General features: G+C 42.4%; 1 protein-coding gene across 6 annotated transcripts in view; it reads right to left on the minus strand.

The window, feature by feature from the left end:
* The window catches only part of LOC112265556 (endothelial cell-selective adhesion molecule), a 68,231-nt gene continuing 50,992 nt past the window's right edge, over positions 1-17,239 (minus strand). For 5 of the 6 annotated variants that reach the window (XM_024442956.1, XM_024442957.2, XM_024442958.1 and 2 more), the window contains 6 exons: positions 14,798-14,943; positions 11,488-11,689; positions 10,993-11,148; positions 1,599-1,721; positions 1,378-1,504; positions 1-1,180 (listed from right to left, as the gene is read on the minus strand). In XM_024442956.1, coding sequence (XP_024298724.1) covers positions 295-1,180; positions 1,378-1,504; positions 1,599-1,721; positions 10,993-11,148; positions 11,488-11,689; positions 14,798-14,943 — 1,640 coding nt within the window. In that variant the 3' untranslated portion in view covers positions 1-294. Of the gene's footprint in view, positions 1,181-1,377; positions 1,505-1,598; positions 1,722-10,992; positions 11,149-11,487; positions 11,690-13,470; positions 13,584-14,797; positions 14,944-17,239 lie in introns of those variants that run through there. The other variant, XM_024442961.2, reaches the window with a different exon arrangement.

The raw sequence follows: 17,239 nt of genomic DNA on the forward strand, positions 1-17,239 counted from the left end.
TAAAAGCAAAAACATTTATTTAGCAAAACAGATTTGAAAACAGCTAAAAGAATAAAAACAAATCAATTAAGTATTTGAACTTGTGCAGACTTGAATACAGGAGATTCCACAAGTGTCTTCTTCAGCATGAGCTCTTCTTTCTACTCCGAACATCATTTTGAACGATCACAATAAAAAAAGTGTTTTTAATTCCAAGCAAATCCTTCTCTACTCTATGCAATCTTCCTTTGAGGAAGTCTTTATCCATTTGCTTCAGTTTGTGTTCAGTAGTGAAACGGGAGACCCTCCAGTGGGCTATACCAGTGATCCAGCCTGGCTCTGAGCGGGCACCATGACGGGCACAGCCCCCATACAGGCCAGGGTGGTGGAGCTGATGGGCGAGGTGAGAGGGCGTGGTACCTGGGGCTGGGCCCCCTCAGTCTTGTCGGGGTCTGTGACCATGTGGCCAGGTGGGGAATGAGGTGGGGCACCGTTAGAACTGGAGGATCTGCTGTGTCCATAGTGAGGCATGCTACTGATGCTGGGGGGTCGGCTGTGGTTGGAACTGGGGGGTTGGCTGTGCCTGTGTGGAGAGCTGCCACTGATGTGGTTCAAGCTTGGTGGTCTGCTGTGCCCATGTGGAGAGAGGGCGCCGATATTGTTAGAACTTGGGGGTCGACTGTGCCCCTGGGGGGAGGGGGCACCAATGTTGTTAGAACTATGGGGTCTGCTGTACCCATGTGGAGAGGTGACACCAACATGGTTAAAACTGGGTGGTTGACTGAACCCATGGGGAGGAGTGTCAACAATGATACTAGTGCTGAGGAGCCGGGTGTTGCCAGGGGGTGGAGTCCCACTGATGTGGTTAGAACTGGGGGGTCGACTGTACCCTTGTGGATAGGTGACATCAATGTTGTTAGCAACACAGAGGGGTCTGGTGTGCCTGGGTGGAAGTGTGCCACTGATGTACCCTGGGAGGCCCTGCAGGGGGTTGAGCTCTCCAGGCCGAAGGCGGTAGGCGTTGAGCACAGAGCCTGTGTCAGAGGCCGGTGCAGTGGGGTGGGGGAAGTTTTTGAGCTGCTGGGGGTCTCCCGGATGGGGGCTAGTGGCTATGGATGACAGCGTGCCATTTTTGGAGATGATGTCTGAGCCTGTGCCACTCTTTGCCCAGGAAACACGCTTGGGGGCCTGTGCATCCTCCCTGTGATGGATAGACAGACAGCTAATGAGAACACCAACCAAGATCATATCATGCTACACACATCCTCCAACCATGAACCTGCAGAAATTGAATTAGAACAACTGCATTGTCCACGGTAAAGTCCTAGTAGTTGTACATCCCGTGGTGTTTAACAACTGCACCTGATTTTCTGATAACACACACAAAAAAAATCTCACTTGATATCATTGGCTATCTCCTCTTCATGGTCTCTCCTCCTCAGCATGAAGATGAGGAAGAGTATGATGGCTACCAGTCCCACGATGGACCCCAGAGTAGCAGCAGCAATCGCTCCAGAATTAGAGGCTGTGGAAGAGGACACACAGAGGCTTCAAACAGGAAACATTAGCAGTCTGTATGTACTAATATGAGAATGTGTGTGTTACTTTCCTACACGTACAGGTGAAGACCTCCAGGTTGATAGAGCAAGTGTCAGAACCGGCAGTGTTGCTAGCTCGGCACACATATTTCCCTGACATGCTCTTAGTGAGGTTACTCAACCTGAGGGTACCTTGCCTCTCATCTGAAAGAGAAAGACAGTGTTACACTCTTGCCTCTACAGTACATGAATATGTTGATGATGTACAGTGCACAAAACGTTATACACCTTTCAAACACACTCTCAATCTACAGTAATGTAGACAGTTACACTAGGTAACAAGGGTAGCTACAGTATGTATACAAATATAATTAGACCACACACACACACTCTACCAAGTGCAATACTCTCTTGGTTCCGAAGCTATAAGTATTGAGGGGTATCCTGGTCCGAGGGAGTCACATCCCACTGGGCAAAGACGTCAATTCAATGTCTATTCCACATTGGATCAACATAATTTCACTGAAATAACATGGAAACAATGTTGAGTCAACTTGTATGTGCCCAGTGGGATGGGCTGTTCTTTATACCAGTATAGATCCTCTTTGATGATATCTCTTTTCTGTCCCGGGGATAAATAATGTGGTTATATGGAGAGACTTCACTAGCAAATGGTTAAACACCAGACAAAGAATCTCCACAATGATGAATCAGAACCTGTGGCTTTTTACAACTGGACTCAGTTTACATAATCCTAGTTGCTGTGGTCCACTTGTCATAGCTGGCATGGGGATGCTCTATTGTAAATATGTAACACTGGGGATACTAGAGAATAATAAACATATGTGGGGCAGGTCTTATCAAGCAAATCCTCTCAAAAGCCGATTGGAAACGTCACAAGAGAATAATTTCATCTGATGCGTTTCCAAATCAAATCAAATTGTATTTGCCACATGCGTCATAAAAAAACAGGTGAAGACTAACAGTGAAATGCTCACTTACGGGCCCTTTCCAACAACGCAGAGAGACACAACGATAACTACAGCGCATTGCAAAAGTATTCATCCCCCTGGGCTTTTTTCCTATTTTGTTGCTTTGCAACCTGCAATTTAAATTTATTTTTATTTGGATTTCATGTAAGGACATACACAAAATAGTCCAAATTGGTGAAGTGAAAAAAATTACTAATTTCAAAATATTCGAAAACAATAAGCTACGGAAAAGTGGTGGGTGAATATGTATTCACCCCCTAAATAAGATCTGGTGCAACCAATACCTTCAGAAGACACATATTTATTTATATAAAGTCCACCTGTGTGCAATCTAAGTGTCACATGATCTTAGTATACAGGTGGGGAGAACAAGTATTTGATAACCTGCAAAATCGGCAGTGTTTCCTACTTACAAAGCATGCAGAGGTCTGTAATTTTTATCATATGTACACTTCAACTATGAGACAGAATCTAAAACAACAATCCAGAAAATCACATTGTATGATTTTTAAGTAATTAAGTTGTATTTTATTGCATGACATAAGTATTTGATCACCTACCAACCAGGAAGAATTCCAGCTCTCACAGACCTGTTAGTTTTTCTTTAAGAAGCCCTCCTGTTCTCCATTTATTACCTGTATTAACTGCACCTGTATAAAATACACCTGTCCACACACTCAAACAGACTACAACCTCTCCACAATGGCCAAGACCAGAGAGCTGTGTAAGGACATCAGGGATAAAATTGTAGACCTGCACAAGGCTAGGATGAGCTACAGGACAATAGGCAAGCAGCTTGGTGAGAAGGCAACAACTGTTGGTGCAATTATTAGAAAATGGAAGAAGTTCAAGATGACGGTCAATCACCTTCGGTCTGGGGCTCCATGCAAGATCTCACCTCGTGGGGCATCAATGATCATGAAGAAGGTGAGGGATCATCCCAGAACTACACGGCAGGACCTGGTCAATGACCTGAAGAGAGCTGGGACCACAGTCTAAAAGAAAACCATTAGTAACACACTACGTCTTCATGGATTAAAATCCTGCAGCGCACGCAAGGTCCCTCTGCTCAAGCCAGCGCATGTCCAGCCCCGTCTGAAGTTTGCCAATGACCATCTGGATGATCCAGAGGAGGAATGGGAGAAGGTCATGTGGTCGGATGAGACAAAAATAGAGCTTTTTGGACTAAACACCACTCGCTGTGTTTGGAGGAAGAAGAAGGATGAGTACAACCCCAAGAACAACATCCCAAACATGAAGCATGGAGGTGGAAATATCATTCTTTGGGGATGCTTTTCTGCAAAGGGGACAGGACGACTGCACCATATTGAGGGGAGGATGGATGGGGCCATGTATTGCGAGATCTTGGCCAACAACCTCCTTCCCTCAGTAAGAGCACTGAAGATGGGTCGTGGCTGGGTCTTCCAGCATGACAATGACCCGAAACACACAGCCAGGGCAACTAAGGAGATGCTTCTTACGGAGCCACTCAAGGTCCTGGAGTGGCCTAGCCAGTCTCCAGACCTGAACCCAATAGAAAATCTTTGGAGGGAACTGAAAGTCCGTATTGCCCAGCGACAGTCCCGAAACCTGAAGGATCTGGAGAAGGTCTGTATGGAGGAGTGGGCCAAAATCACTGCTGCAGTGTGTGCAAACCTGGTCAAGAACTACAGGAAACGTATGATCTCTGTAATTGCAAACAAAGGTTTCTGTACCAAATATTAAGTTCTGCTTTTCTGATGTATCAAATACTTATGTCATAATAAAATGCAAATTCATTTCTTAAAAATCATACAATGTTATTTTTTAAATTTTTGTTTTAGATTCCATCTCTCACAGTTCAAGTGTACCTATGATAAAAATGACAGACCTCTACATGCTTTGTAAGTAGGAAAACCTGCAAAATCGGCAGCATATCATATACTTGTTCTCCCCACTGTATACGCACCGGTTCTGAAAGGCCCCAGAGTCTGCAACACCACTAAGCAAGGGCCACCACCAAGCAAGCGGCACCATGAAGACTAAGGAGCTCTCCAAACAGTTCAGGGACAAAGTTGTAGAGAAGTACAGATCAGGGTTGGGTTATAAAAAAATATCAGAAACTTTGAACATCCCACAGAGCACCATTAATTCCATTATTAAAAAATGGAAAGAATATGGCACCACAACAAGCCTGCCAAGAGAGGGCCATCCACCAAAACTCACAGACCAGGAGGGCATTAATCAGAGAGGCAACAAAGAGACCAAAGATAACCCTGAAGGAGCTGCAAAGCTCCACAGTGGAGATTGGAGTATCTGTCCATAGGACCACTTTAAGCCGTACACTCTAGAGATGGGCTTTATGGAAGAGTGGGCAGAAAAAAAGCCATTGCTTAAAGAAATAAATAAGCAAACACGTTTGGTGTTCGCCAAAAGGCATGTGGGAGACTCCCTAAACATATGGAAGAAGGTACTCTGGTCAGATGAGACTAAAATGTAGCTTTTTGTCCATCAAGGAACACGCCATGTCTGGCGCAAACCCAACACCTCTCATCACCCCGAGAACACCAACCCCACAGTGAAGCATGGTGGTGGCAGCATCATGCGGTGGGGATGTTTTTCCATCGGCAGGGACTGGGAAACTGGTCAGAATTTAAGAAATTATGAATGGCTCTAAATATAGGGGAATCCGTGAGGAAAACCTGTTTCAGTCTTCTAGAGATTTGAGACTGGGACAGAGGTTCACCTTCCAGCAGGACAATGACCCTAAGCATACTGCTAAAGCAACAATTGAGTGGTATAAGGGGAAACATTTAAATGTATTGCAATGGCCTAGTCAAAGCCCAGACCTCAATCCAATTGAGAATCTGTGGTATGACTTAGACTGTTGTACACCAGCGGAACCCATTCAACTTGAAGGAGCTGGAGCAGTTTTGCCTTGAATGGGCAAAAATCCCAGTGGCTAGATGTGCCAAGCTTATAGAGACATACCCCAAGATACTTGCAGCTGTAGTTGCTGCAAAAGGTGGCTCTACAAAGTATTGACTTTTGGGGGGTGAACAGTTATGCACGCTCAAGTTGTCAGTTTTCTTGTCTTATTTCTTGTTTGTTTTTTTACAATAAAAACTATTTTGCATCTTCAAAGTGGTAGGCATGTTGTGTAAATCAAATGATACTAAACCCCCCCCAAAATTTTTTTTTTTTTAATTCCAGGTTGTAAGGCAACAAAATAGGAAAAATGCCAATGGGGGTGATTACTTTCGCAAACCACTGTGCAGGGGTATGAGGTAATTGAGGCAGATATGTACATATAGGTAGGGTTAAAATTTACTAGGCAACATGATCGATAATAAGCAGTAGCAGCAGAATATGTGATGAGTCAAAAATAGTTCGTGCAAAGGGGGGGTCATTGCCATTTGGTTAACTATTTAGTAGTCTTATGGCTTGGGGGTTGAAGCTGTTCAGTGTCCTGTTGGTTCCAGACTTGGTGCATCGGTATCGCTTGCTGTGTAGTAGCAGAGAGAACAGTCTATGACTTGAGCAGCTGGAGCCTCCACCCATATATACCAATATAAAGAATCAAGAGGGAAAACAAATGGATATATCTTCCTCATACGTCCTGATGCATATCATAAATGGTTTATCAAAGCAACCCAGTAAGTCAACCAGCGCTGCTCAAGTAGAGAAGCTAAAGTTCACAATAGGATATCAGTACCTTTACTAATGACCAGACTAGAAAATCCTATAAATAAACTATTGCATACAATGTCCTCTGTCCTAAATTGTCATTGTGACAAACAGCTGTTTGTCCCTGTCCCAAAGTCTAGGAGTGAACTGCTGGCTGGGATTCTTGTTTGATAAACTCAGCATGCACCATCTGCTGTTCTCTCTGGGAGGGTGGGGGAAAATCATTACGCACGCAAAGCACACAGACTACACAACGGTGCTACTACTAACTTCAAACTGCCTTCATTTTGCTGGACCCCAGGAAGAGTAACTGCTGCCAACCCTTACCCATAAATGCATACTTTTATTTCAGAATAAACAAAGCCTCTTGGGGAGATATAATTTGCATCAATGAGGATTCAATACAACTATACTAAGTACATGGCCTGACAGTGATTTGTGTGCCAGATGGACGTGCCTGTAGGTGTGTTCAATAGGCACCTGCCATTAGTAACTCTGACGAGAGGAACAAGACAGAATTGCTACAGATTAACGACAGATCTCATTCTTAAACTTGGCAGATTCTCAAAATTGCACTGCAATCAAGATCCAAAGACAGAGATTGGTGATATCAGATCACCTACAGGTCTATACCAAGAATGTATTGTACTGATAAAAATACACTGAAATCAAACTAGGAAATAACTACAGTAAAACTACAGTAGCAAGTGACTATCACCAACATTTCTACAGCCAAGATCTAAGAACGCAAGAACACAAACAAACTGACAGTATTTATGCCAACTTAATTGTGCACCTTCTCATGTTTCATACATATTCAGAATGTTAAGACACAATCTTAGTCTACGTACAAGACAAAAAGGAAACACTTATTCTGGATTCAATCCAAACTCAATGATCTCAGCAAATGCAGCAGAGTGCACCTTGCAATCATGGTTTGATTGAATCATTGAATGTATATCATTCGATGCAATGGACCAATGACAGCCATCGTGAGAAAGTCGAGGCTTTCACTTTATCCATGGCCTTCATATGTAGCCTACCTTTACCTTCACTACTTGACTTTATTGTTGCCTTTACAGTCATGTACCATTTATTTTATATTAGTATATTAATTACTGTGGATTTTCATACTTTTACATTGTATTATTTGAGCATGTTATGAACAGGTTAACCTACAGTTCAGTGGTTGCTATGTTATGAAGTAGTTTAATCTTCAGGCCAGATGGCTAAGGAACAAAGGGTGGTATCAGTTGATCCATACCAAAGGAAAAATATTCTATCAAGCAAGTCTAACCAGCCTGGTCAAAGACATGGAATCTCAGATCGACTGAGCTCATAAGGGCAATGCAGATGTATACAAGGCAAAGTCATTGGTGAGGATTAACACAGACATGCTTTTGGATGAATAACATTAAATTCTTCTAAAGGTTCAACACCAGCAAGATTATAGAGAGAAATAGTAATGGCATCTTTTCGTAGGCACAAACTCAGTTATGGCTCATTTGCCAAAGCCTATGGGGGGGATGAATGTTTTCTTTGAGGGTTTTAGGATAAACGGCGAAAATAAGGTTTGTGGTAAACACAGGCTTAGGATATCTTATACGAGCTATGAGAATCTTTGTCAGCTAACAGCACATTTGTGAATGTTGTAATCAAAACTCAAACTTAAAGGCTTCATAAAAGTCATGTTAACTGGCTGATATCTCATAGATCAAAACATATAAACCCGTGTTAACCTCAGACCTTATTTTCACCAATTATCCCAAAACCCCATTCTTTCCCAATTCATTTCCCCTATAGGAATGGCTGAACAAACCAGAGGTAACTCACTTCCGTTTTCTAGGACTACAAGCTGGCGAGCTCTAATATTATATAGGCTGTGGGGCGCTACAGGCTTCCGCATCCTAGAGTGGGTTGGAGGTGTATTTGTGAAACCCTTACCCATGAACCCTAGAACAAGCAAGGGCGAGGGGCAGGCTCTCCATTCTGTGGTCATGCAGGAGAGAAGAGTAACAGAGACAGTGACGGAGAGAAGAAGGGCTGGTACAGAGAGAGCGAATAAATAGGGAAAAGAGACATCAACCCCTAGCCCTTACAAGGGAGTTGATAGTTGCAAAAGTTTGCAAGAAAAGAGTGATGAGACAGGGGTAGTAGAGAAGGAGACAATATAAACCCAGCATCTTAGATTGAAGCAAGAGACATGCTGATTGATTGAGGGAAGCTCGCCATTTTAACAAACCAAAATAGCTCACGGTGTGTCAGAAATATTGTTGCCATTTTCACGGGGGAACGCAATACCTGGAGGTGACGTAAAAGGGATGGCTTTTGATTAATTAGTAAGTTGTAGGTGTGGCAAGGGCTTGACCACTCCATAGCTAATTTTAACATGCTCTATGGTATAAAATGTGGTGGATTCAAGGCATGCACAGACTTTGACATTGTGTTTCATTAATTCAATTCAGTGGGAGGGCATGAATGTTCATCCTAGTCCATTGTGATTGGTGGAGTATAGTTTTTTCAAAAACAACAGTGACCTAATAGGCTCTAATAGTAATAACAAATGTATCTAGTTTATTTGCTAAATATGTTAGAAATGTATGCATTATAAGTATGGAATTATCTTACACAGCACTTTCGTAAGCGGAAAAGGCCTTATATAGGCTACAGTAGGGTAAATTGCATTGCATCATGTGCGATCCATGCATGGATATGTCAATTGTTCTATAAGCATGATTACATTTGCAGTTACATTGATATACCATTACGAAAGATAATATTTTATATAAGCTTGGTTTTAAATCAAATGAAATTAAACAAGTAGACTATTTGCTTCAATGCTTCTAGGTAGAATCGGGTCACATGGTGTCATAAATCACATCTCTTGTTCCATTGGCATATGGGCAATTTAGGCTAGACAATGTGCCACTACTGACAAAGTTATTACCATAAAACAACTGAAAGTTGCCAAATTTGGCGAAAAGAATTAGCCTACTGCTGCTGGACCAAAACAATAAAAATTAACACTTGGGTTTGATAATACCAACCCCTTACGCTTAGTCAAAAGTAGAGCCCTTTAGAATGCCAGTAGAGCACGGGGGTGGAGGCTCAATGTCACAGAGAGCATATGCCAGGTCAAAGAGAAAAATACAGAGGATCAGAGTGTTTTCAACTCCTAGAGATTATGCAGATTTGTCTGCGTGTGTTTGGTGGTGCATTCAAACCCATAGTCCTTGATATTGTGTCAATCAGGCATTGAAACAGATAGTGTATTAGATGGGTGATCTATAGAAGAAGCGAGGAGATCAGAGAAAGAGCTATTCCAATACTTGGGTCAATCAGTGTAAGCCTCATTATTGCTCAGAAACAGCTGGTGCTTTCACAATAATTGTTTCCACTGTATTTCTACAACTCTTCACAAAATAATAGGCATATGTGCAGTATCGTATCAGAAATAAACCTCAATTTGATATTTTTCTCCCTCTGCAAGTCTGACATGAGCATGCAGTGTGTATGTGGTGACGTTTCCCAGTCTATAAAGAGGATTAAGTGATGCATGCTATGGCATTTCAAAGAAAAAAAAAAGAGAATCCGCAATCCCACCGCCAGGCACCAACACACCACACATTAGTCCTCAACATTTTCTGAACACATATACCAGTAAAAACATGGAAGAACAATATGCTACTATGGCTGTGTTTACACAGGCCGCCCAATTCTGATTCTATTGGCCAAGGAGCGTATCAATTTATCTATTTTAGTTCTCATTTTGACAATCTTAGTGACAGGCAGGTCGGCAGTTAGCCTAGTGATTAGAGCGTTGGGTCAGTAACGAAAGGTTGCTGGATCAAATCCCAGAGCTGACAAGGTAAAAATCTGTCGTTCTGCCCCTGAGTAAGTCAGTTAACCCACTGTTCCCCCGGGCACCGAAGACGTGGATGTCGATTATGGCATCCCCCCGCAACGTTCTGTTTCAGAGGGGTTGGGTTAAATGCAGAAGACACATTTCAGTTGAATGCATTCAGATGTACAACTGACTAGGTTTCCTTACTAAAATAACCCATATGGAGCTGCTGTGAAGGTGACAGTTTGCATTGGATAAAAATATATTGCACCCATCCACAGTAGTGGCAGGTGTTTTCAGTGCTGGTTAGTTGTGGCTACTCTGCATCACATGGTTAAATGCTATACATTGGTGATTGATGGAGGTGAGCTATCTTTTGTGATCCTCAGCTCATACAGTACATACACTGAGTGTACAAAACATTAGGAACACCTGCTCTTTACATGACAGACTGATGACCAGGTGAAAACTACGATTCCTTATTGATGTCACTTGAGACAGATTGAGACATGGATTTTGTGTGTGCCATTCAGAGGGTGAATGGGCAAGACAAAATATTGAAGTGTCATTGAGCAGAATATGGTAGTAGGTGTCAGGCACACCGGTTCGAGTGTGTCAAGATCTGCAACGTTGCTGGGGTTTTTCATACACAAAAGTTTCTGGTGTGTAATGTACCACCACCCAAAGCACATCCAGCCAACTTGACAACTGTGGGAACCATTGGAGTCAACATGGGCCAGCATCCCTGTGGAATGCTTTCAACACCTGGTAGAGTCCATGTACCAACAAATTGAGTCAAAAGGCAGTGCAATTCAAAAGGCAGTGCAATTCAATATTAGAAAGGTGTTTAGTAAACTCAATAAGAATTGAATCCATACTGATTGGGACTACTTAGTATTAGGATGAAACGTAACTGAGGCAGAGAGGTAATGTGATTGGCTAACATTATTGGTAAAGATAAGGGAGTACTCACTCTGCATGGGGGAAAAGAAGACCTCTGACATGGGGGCATTCTTGGTCCATTTGTAATGAGGGATGGGTTCGCCCGAACTGGACTTACAGCTTAGTGTCACATTGCCATTCAGCACAGATGACCCAGTCATCGTGCACACTGGAGGCGAGGGAGGGACTGAGAGCGAGAGAGAACAGATAGTTAGAAACAACAGAAGAGTTGAGAAACAAATGAAAGGATTTAGTCTACTACAATTGACCCCCTTTTGACCTCCTGAAGTATTGTATTAATCCATTTCAATTGAACAGGGTATTGTATTTCTAAGAATGGTGGCCACACTGCCTAAGGTAAAGGAAATTTGCCAACACTATCCATCTGTTGAAGCTGTGGGAAAATATTAGAGAGACAGCCCAGTGCATATGTACAAACTGTACAGTTTACACTTTTGTGTTTCCATCTGAGGCCTGGCCCAAACATTTTTTGGAAAGTGCCAGAATCTAGGCGTCCGGTCGGTACCTTTGACATTGAGGCGCATTTCTCCAGAGAGACCGGCGGCTCCAGGGATGATGACATTGCAGAGGTATCGTCCGGAGTCTGACTCCTGGGTGTTGTTGATGTAGATGGAGAGATTGGACGAAGGCATGGACAGGCTGAACCCAACACGCTTCCTGAACTCAGGACTACCTATCCCTGGCTCACCATTACTGTAGGAGATGACCTAGACAGACAGACATGGGAAATAGTTTACAATAGGGAACGCAATGGTAGATTGTGTTCCCTATTGCAATTCAGGAACCAAATGTACTGTCAGCAATTATTTACACGGATGAGTACTCGATTCCATAGAAGCCTTCTAGTAGCGCCAGCATACTGTATCTAAACCCTACATATTGTTAGCCTTTTTCGAGCCAGCATTTGTGTTGCTTGTCGAGGAGAGAGACTAGCATTTTTGCAACACGAGAGTTTTTGTAATGAAAACCAATGCAAGTAACTACATAAATACCGGTTCTCTAGATATACAATACTGATATTGAGCTGAAATACGATCTTCGGTGTCATCTATAGACAGTCTACACAGCCACACAGATTAACCATACAACAGAAGTCAACGTCCTTCATAAAGATAATCCTGATATGTATGTGCAGATGGTGGAGTTAGAATTTTTAGACTGATTTTCTGTTAGAGATAAGCTCACAGGCCAGGGCCAGTGAAACTACTGAGACCATCACTGAAGAAACATGCACACACACACACGTTTTCTAAACATACAGGACATACATGCAACAAGGCCACATTGTTACCACAAATTTAGTCTGGATCTATAAAAGTAAGGAGCCATCAGTCTTGATGTTGAAAATAATCCTAATATAGTCTCACACAACTACATGTGTAGGCCATGATTGTAAACAAGAATTTGTTCTTAAAACTGACTTGCCTACTTAAATAATGGTTACATTTATTTTTATATATAAATAAGCCAAACTCTAAAAGGTGGAGGTAAACTAACCTCATCCCCAGGCTCAAATTTCTGGCACATAGAGCCTGGTAACACTGTGCCACAGTGGGACTTGAAAGGGTTGTGGTTATTTAAATGGTGGGAATGGGAGCGAGCCTGCTACAGCTGTATTAGATGGGACCAATCAAAATGTATGTTCTATCACATGTTATCTTTGGGAAGACCAATTGATTCTGAGTTCGGGCATAAAGTTTATATGCAAAAACTATTTCTAAGATGCGTATTTTCAGATTTTCCACTTTCTAAGATGTGTACGCACTTTGAATTCCCCAATGTAGGGGGGGAGGTTCTAAGGGTTATGCTAGATTGGGATGCACTGAGGTGCTGTGAAACCAGACGGCTCGACAGAGAGAGCCGGCTGGTGGACGAGATTAGAGGCAAACCAACCAACTTTGAACTATTAATCTTCTTCATCATATATTTTTTCATTTTGGGTGAAAACTCAAATATTTAAGCACAAAAACAAAAAAGATCTGACAGCTTTCAACTGTGTAGTCTCCAATCAGTGCATTGTTCCATGTTGAGCTGTTCAGCTTTACATATTCTAGTGTGAAGAAGCTCCTTTTGTTATCTGTAATGTGTATTAAAAAAGTTGCTCTATGTACATACAATACCTGTAGAAAGTCTACACCCATTAAACTTTTTTCACATTTTGTTGTCTTGAATTTAATCCCTTATTAGATTTGATTTTTTTGTAAAGAGCTACACAACCTACTCCACATTTACATGAAAGAAAGTTAAAGAACATTTCCCAAACAAAGAAAATGTTCTATAACTGCAATATCATAATTGAATACCCCACTAAGATCATACTTTGTGGAAGCATCTTTGGCAGCCATTACAATTGCAAATTCTAATCATTCCAATTAAGATCCTACCAACTTTACACAAATCTTAGGGAAACATATATCCATATTTTTTCAAAATTGCTCAGGCTCATTAAATTTGGTTGGAGAACATTGATAGACAGCGATATTCAAACCTTTTTAAGCTGATTTCAGTCAGGACTGAGACTAGACCACCCAAGAACACTCAACATCTCTTGGAAAGCCATTCTGGTGTGTCTTTGGTATAAAAATGTGTGTTGTTGTCTCACTGAAAAACAGAACAGAATGGATGATTGAGTGGATTTTTGAACACAGGTTTCTTTCTTTTCACTTTGTCATACAGGCCAGTAATATGGAGTGAATGCAATGTTGTTGATCCCTTTGTATTTTCAAGTACAGTGGTGGTAGCACCCTGTTATGAGTATGCTTGTCACCTGCAGGGACTGGGGAGTTTGGTAGGATCAAAATAAATATGAAAGGAGCAAAGCCCAGGTAAAAAGTTAGAGAAAAATCCACCTCAGTCTTCTGAAGACCCTTGGATAGGTTTATTTTTCTGCGCCACAATTCCATTAATGTTTTTTGAAAAGACACACCAGAATGGCTTTCCAAGAGGTATTGACTGTTCCTGAGTCTCAGTCCTGACTTAAATCTGCTTAAAAAAAAGAGATACAAGGCTTACATATCGCTGTCTATCAATGATCCCCAACCAAATGTAATGAGCCTGAGCAATTTTGACAAAAACAATGGATATAGGTTGCCCTAAGAGTGCAAAGCTGGTAGAATCTTAATGAAAATGATTCACAGCTCTAGTGGCTGCCAAAGGTGCTTCCACCAAGTTTTAATTCAGGGGGTGGAGACTTATCCAATTATGATATGCAGCAAAATGTTTTTAAAAAAGTTAAAGGGGGTGTAGACTTACTATAGGCACTGTAGATGCCATTAAGATTATTTTATTGGTCAACTGCACACAAGATCCTTTCAACCCAACCCCACCAAAAGACACACATACAGGTCTTGGAGAGGTGTAGGAGGTTGCCACACTGGGCACCTGTTGTTGTAGGGGGTTAAATGCCTTGCTCAATAGCAGGGAATGGCATCCAGCTCACGTCGACAGATTTTTCCAGTCGAACGTGGGACCCTCTCTAACTGCTAGGCTACCTGCCGCATGGCTGAACAGATCTGGGATTACAAGGGGATTGGATTACTGAGAATGGGAGGTTGGTCCGGTACTTCAGAGAATAAACTAAAACTGACTGATACCTAAGCAGAACTGCTCCCAGCCCTGAAATAATCAACCAGCTTCTTCAACAGTTCATAAACAGTTTCTTCAACACTAGTCTGTTCCTTTAGACCACACACCAACAAAGCACCAATGAGAGAGACACAAAACCTCAGGGAAAAGTTCATCAGAAAAGATCCAGCGTCAGTAGTTTCTGTGGAAACCATGCATGATGTCTGAGGAAGAGGAGATCCCTTACATACCTGCTTGGAGTCGTTTGCCATGAAGTTCCAGATGACGCTGTTCCTGCCAATATCAGATGTGGGGCTGTACCAGGCCTGTAGGACTACCATCTGACCCTTCACCACCTCTCTCTCTCTCCTGGGCATCTCCACCCGCTGGGAGTCACCTTGACACAGCAAACACACAGTCACTAAAACTCACCCGACACAGCATCAACACACAGCTGGTTCCAATACACTCCCTACCCCTAATCCTTTAGTGTTGGTATATGTGAAGAATTGGTATAAGTAGGGCTGTTGCGGTGACCGTATTACCGCCACACTGCCGGTCACGAGTCATGGCAATTAGGCTTCTCCAAGCTCTGATGCTGCTGATGGTCATTAGTAGCCTACCAAACTTGCTAACTGCCTGGTACACAGCACTCTATTGTCCCTCTAATCACTCTGACATCAATGAAAATCTAATCAAACACTTCATAAAAGCCCATGAAAACATGTGTGCAACATTTCAATAGCCTATGCAATTGTGTGAGTGATGGCCTCTACTAAGAGGATCCCATCAGCTTTCTATAGGCTAAGCCTTCTATATTTATTACTCACCTTTTTTTTTCAATACAGGTGCATGATAAAGGTCCATTCTAAATCAAAACAAATTTCACACATACAGTGCATTCGAAAAGTACCCTTGCCTTTTTCCACATTTTGTTAAATTACAGCCTTATTCTACAATGGATAAATTACATCAATCTACACACAAAACCCCATAATGGCAAAGTGAAAACAAGTTTTTATAAATGTTTGCAAATGTGTGTGTGTATATATATATATATAAATGAATAAACTACCTTATTTACATCAGTATTCAGACCCTTTGCTATGAGACTCGAAATTGAGCTAAGGTGCATCCTGTTTCCATTGATCATCCTTGAGATGTTTCTGTAACTTGATTGGAGTCCACCTGTGGTAAATTCAATTGATTGGACATGATTTGGAAAGGCACACAGCTGTCTACATAAGGTCCCACAGTTGACAATGCATGTCAGAGCAAAAACCAAGCCATGAGGTCGAAGGAATTGTCCGTAGAGCTCCGAGACAGGATTGTGTTAAGGCACAGATCTGGGGAAGGGTACCAAAAAATGTTGGCAGCATTAAACAACACAGTGGCCTCCATCATTCTTAAATGGAAGAAGTTTAGAACCACCAATACTCTTCCTAGAGCTGGCCTCCCGGCCAAACTGAGCAATCAAGGGAGAAGGGGCTTGGTCAGTGAAGTGACCAAGAACCTGATATTTACTCTGACAGAGCTCCAGAGTTCCTCTGTGGAGATGGGATAACCTTCCAGGAGGACAACCATCTCGCAGCAGTCCACCTATCAGGCTTTTATGGCAGAATGGCCAGACGGAAGCCACTCCTCAGAAAAAAGGGACATGGCAGCCCACTTGGAGTTTGCCAAAAGGCACCTAAAGACACTCAGACCATGAGAAACATGACTCTGGTCTGATGAAACCAAGATTTAACTCTTTGGCCTGAATGCCAAGCATCATGTCTAGAGGAAACCGAGCACCATCCTTACGGTGAAGCATGGTGGTGGCAGCGTCATGCTATGGGGATGATTTTCAGTGGCAGGGACTGGGAGCCTCGTCAGGATCTAAGGAAAAATAAACGGAACAAAAATAGAGATTCTTGATGAAAACTTGCCCCAGAGCGCTCAGGACCTCAGACTGGGGCGAAGGTTCACCTTCCACCAGGACAATGACCCTAAGCTCACAGCCAAGACAACACAGGAGTGGCTTCGGGACAAGTCTCTGAATGTCCTTGAGGGGCCCTTCCAAAGCCCGGACTTGAACCTGATCTAACATCTCTGGACCTGAAACCTGAAAAAAATAGCTGTACAGCGACGTTCCCCATCCAACTTGACAGAGCTTGAGAGAAACACCAGAAACACAAATACAAGTGTGCTAAGCTTGTAGTGTCATACCCAAGAAGACTCCAGGCTGTAATCGCTGCCAAAGGTGCTTCAACAAAGGACTGAGTAAAGGGTCTAAATTCTTATGTATAGTTGAAGTCGGAAGTTTACATACACCTTAGCTAAATACATTTAAACTCAGTTTCACAATTCCTGACATTTAATCTGAGTAAACATTCTCTGTCTTAGGTCAGTTAGGATCACCACTTTAATTTAATGTAAAATGTCAGAATAATAGTAGAGGGGCTTTGTGATGGCCACTCCAATACCTAGACTTTTGTCCTTAAAGCCATTTTGCCACAACTTTAGAAGTATGCTTGGGGTCATTGTCCATTTGGAAGACCCATTTGCAAACAAGCTTTAACTTCCTGACTGATGTATTGAGATGTTGCTTCAATATATCCACATCATTTACCTCCCTCGTGATGCCATCTATTTTGTTATGTGTACCAGTCCCTCCTGCAGCAAAGCACCCCCACAACATGATGCTGCCACCC

The sequence above is a fragment of the Oncorhynchus tshawytscha genome, linkage group LG13 (assembly GCF_018296145.1).
Source record: "Oncorhynchus tshawytscha isolate Ot180627B linkage group LG13, Otsh_v2.0, whole genome shotgun sequence".
Taxonomy (NCBI): Eukaryota; Metazoa; Chordata; class Actinopteri; order Salmoniformes; family Salmonidae; genus Oncorhynchus; species Oncorhynchus tshawytscha.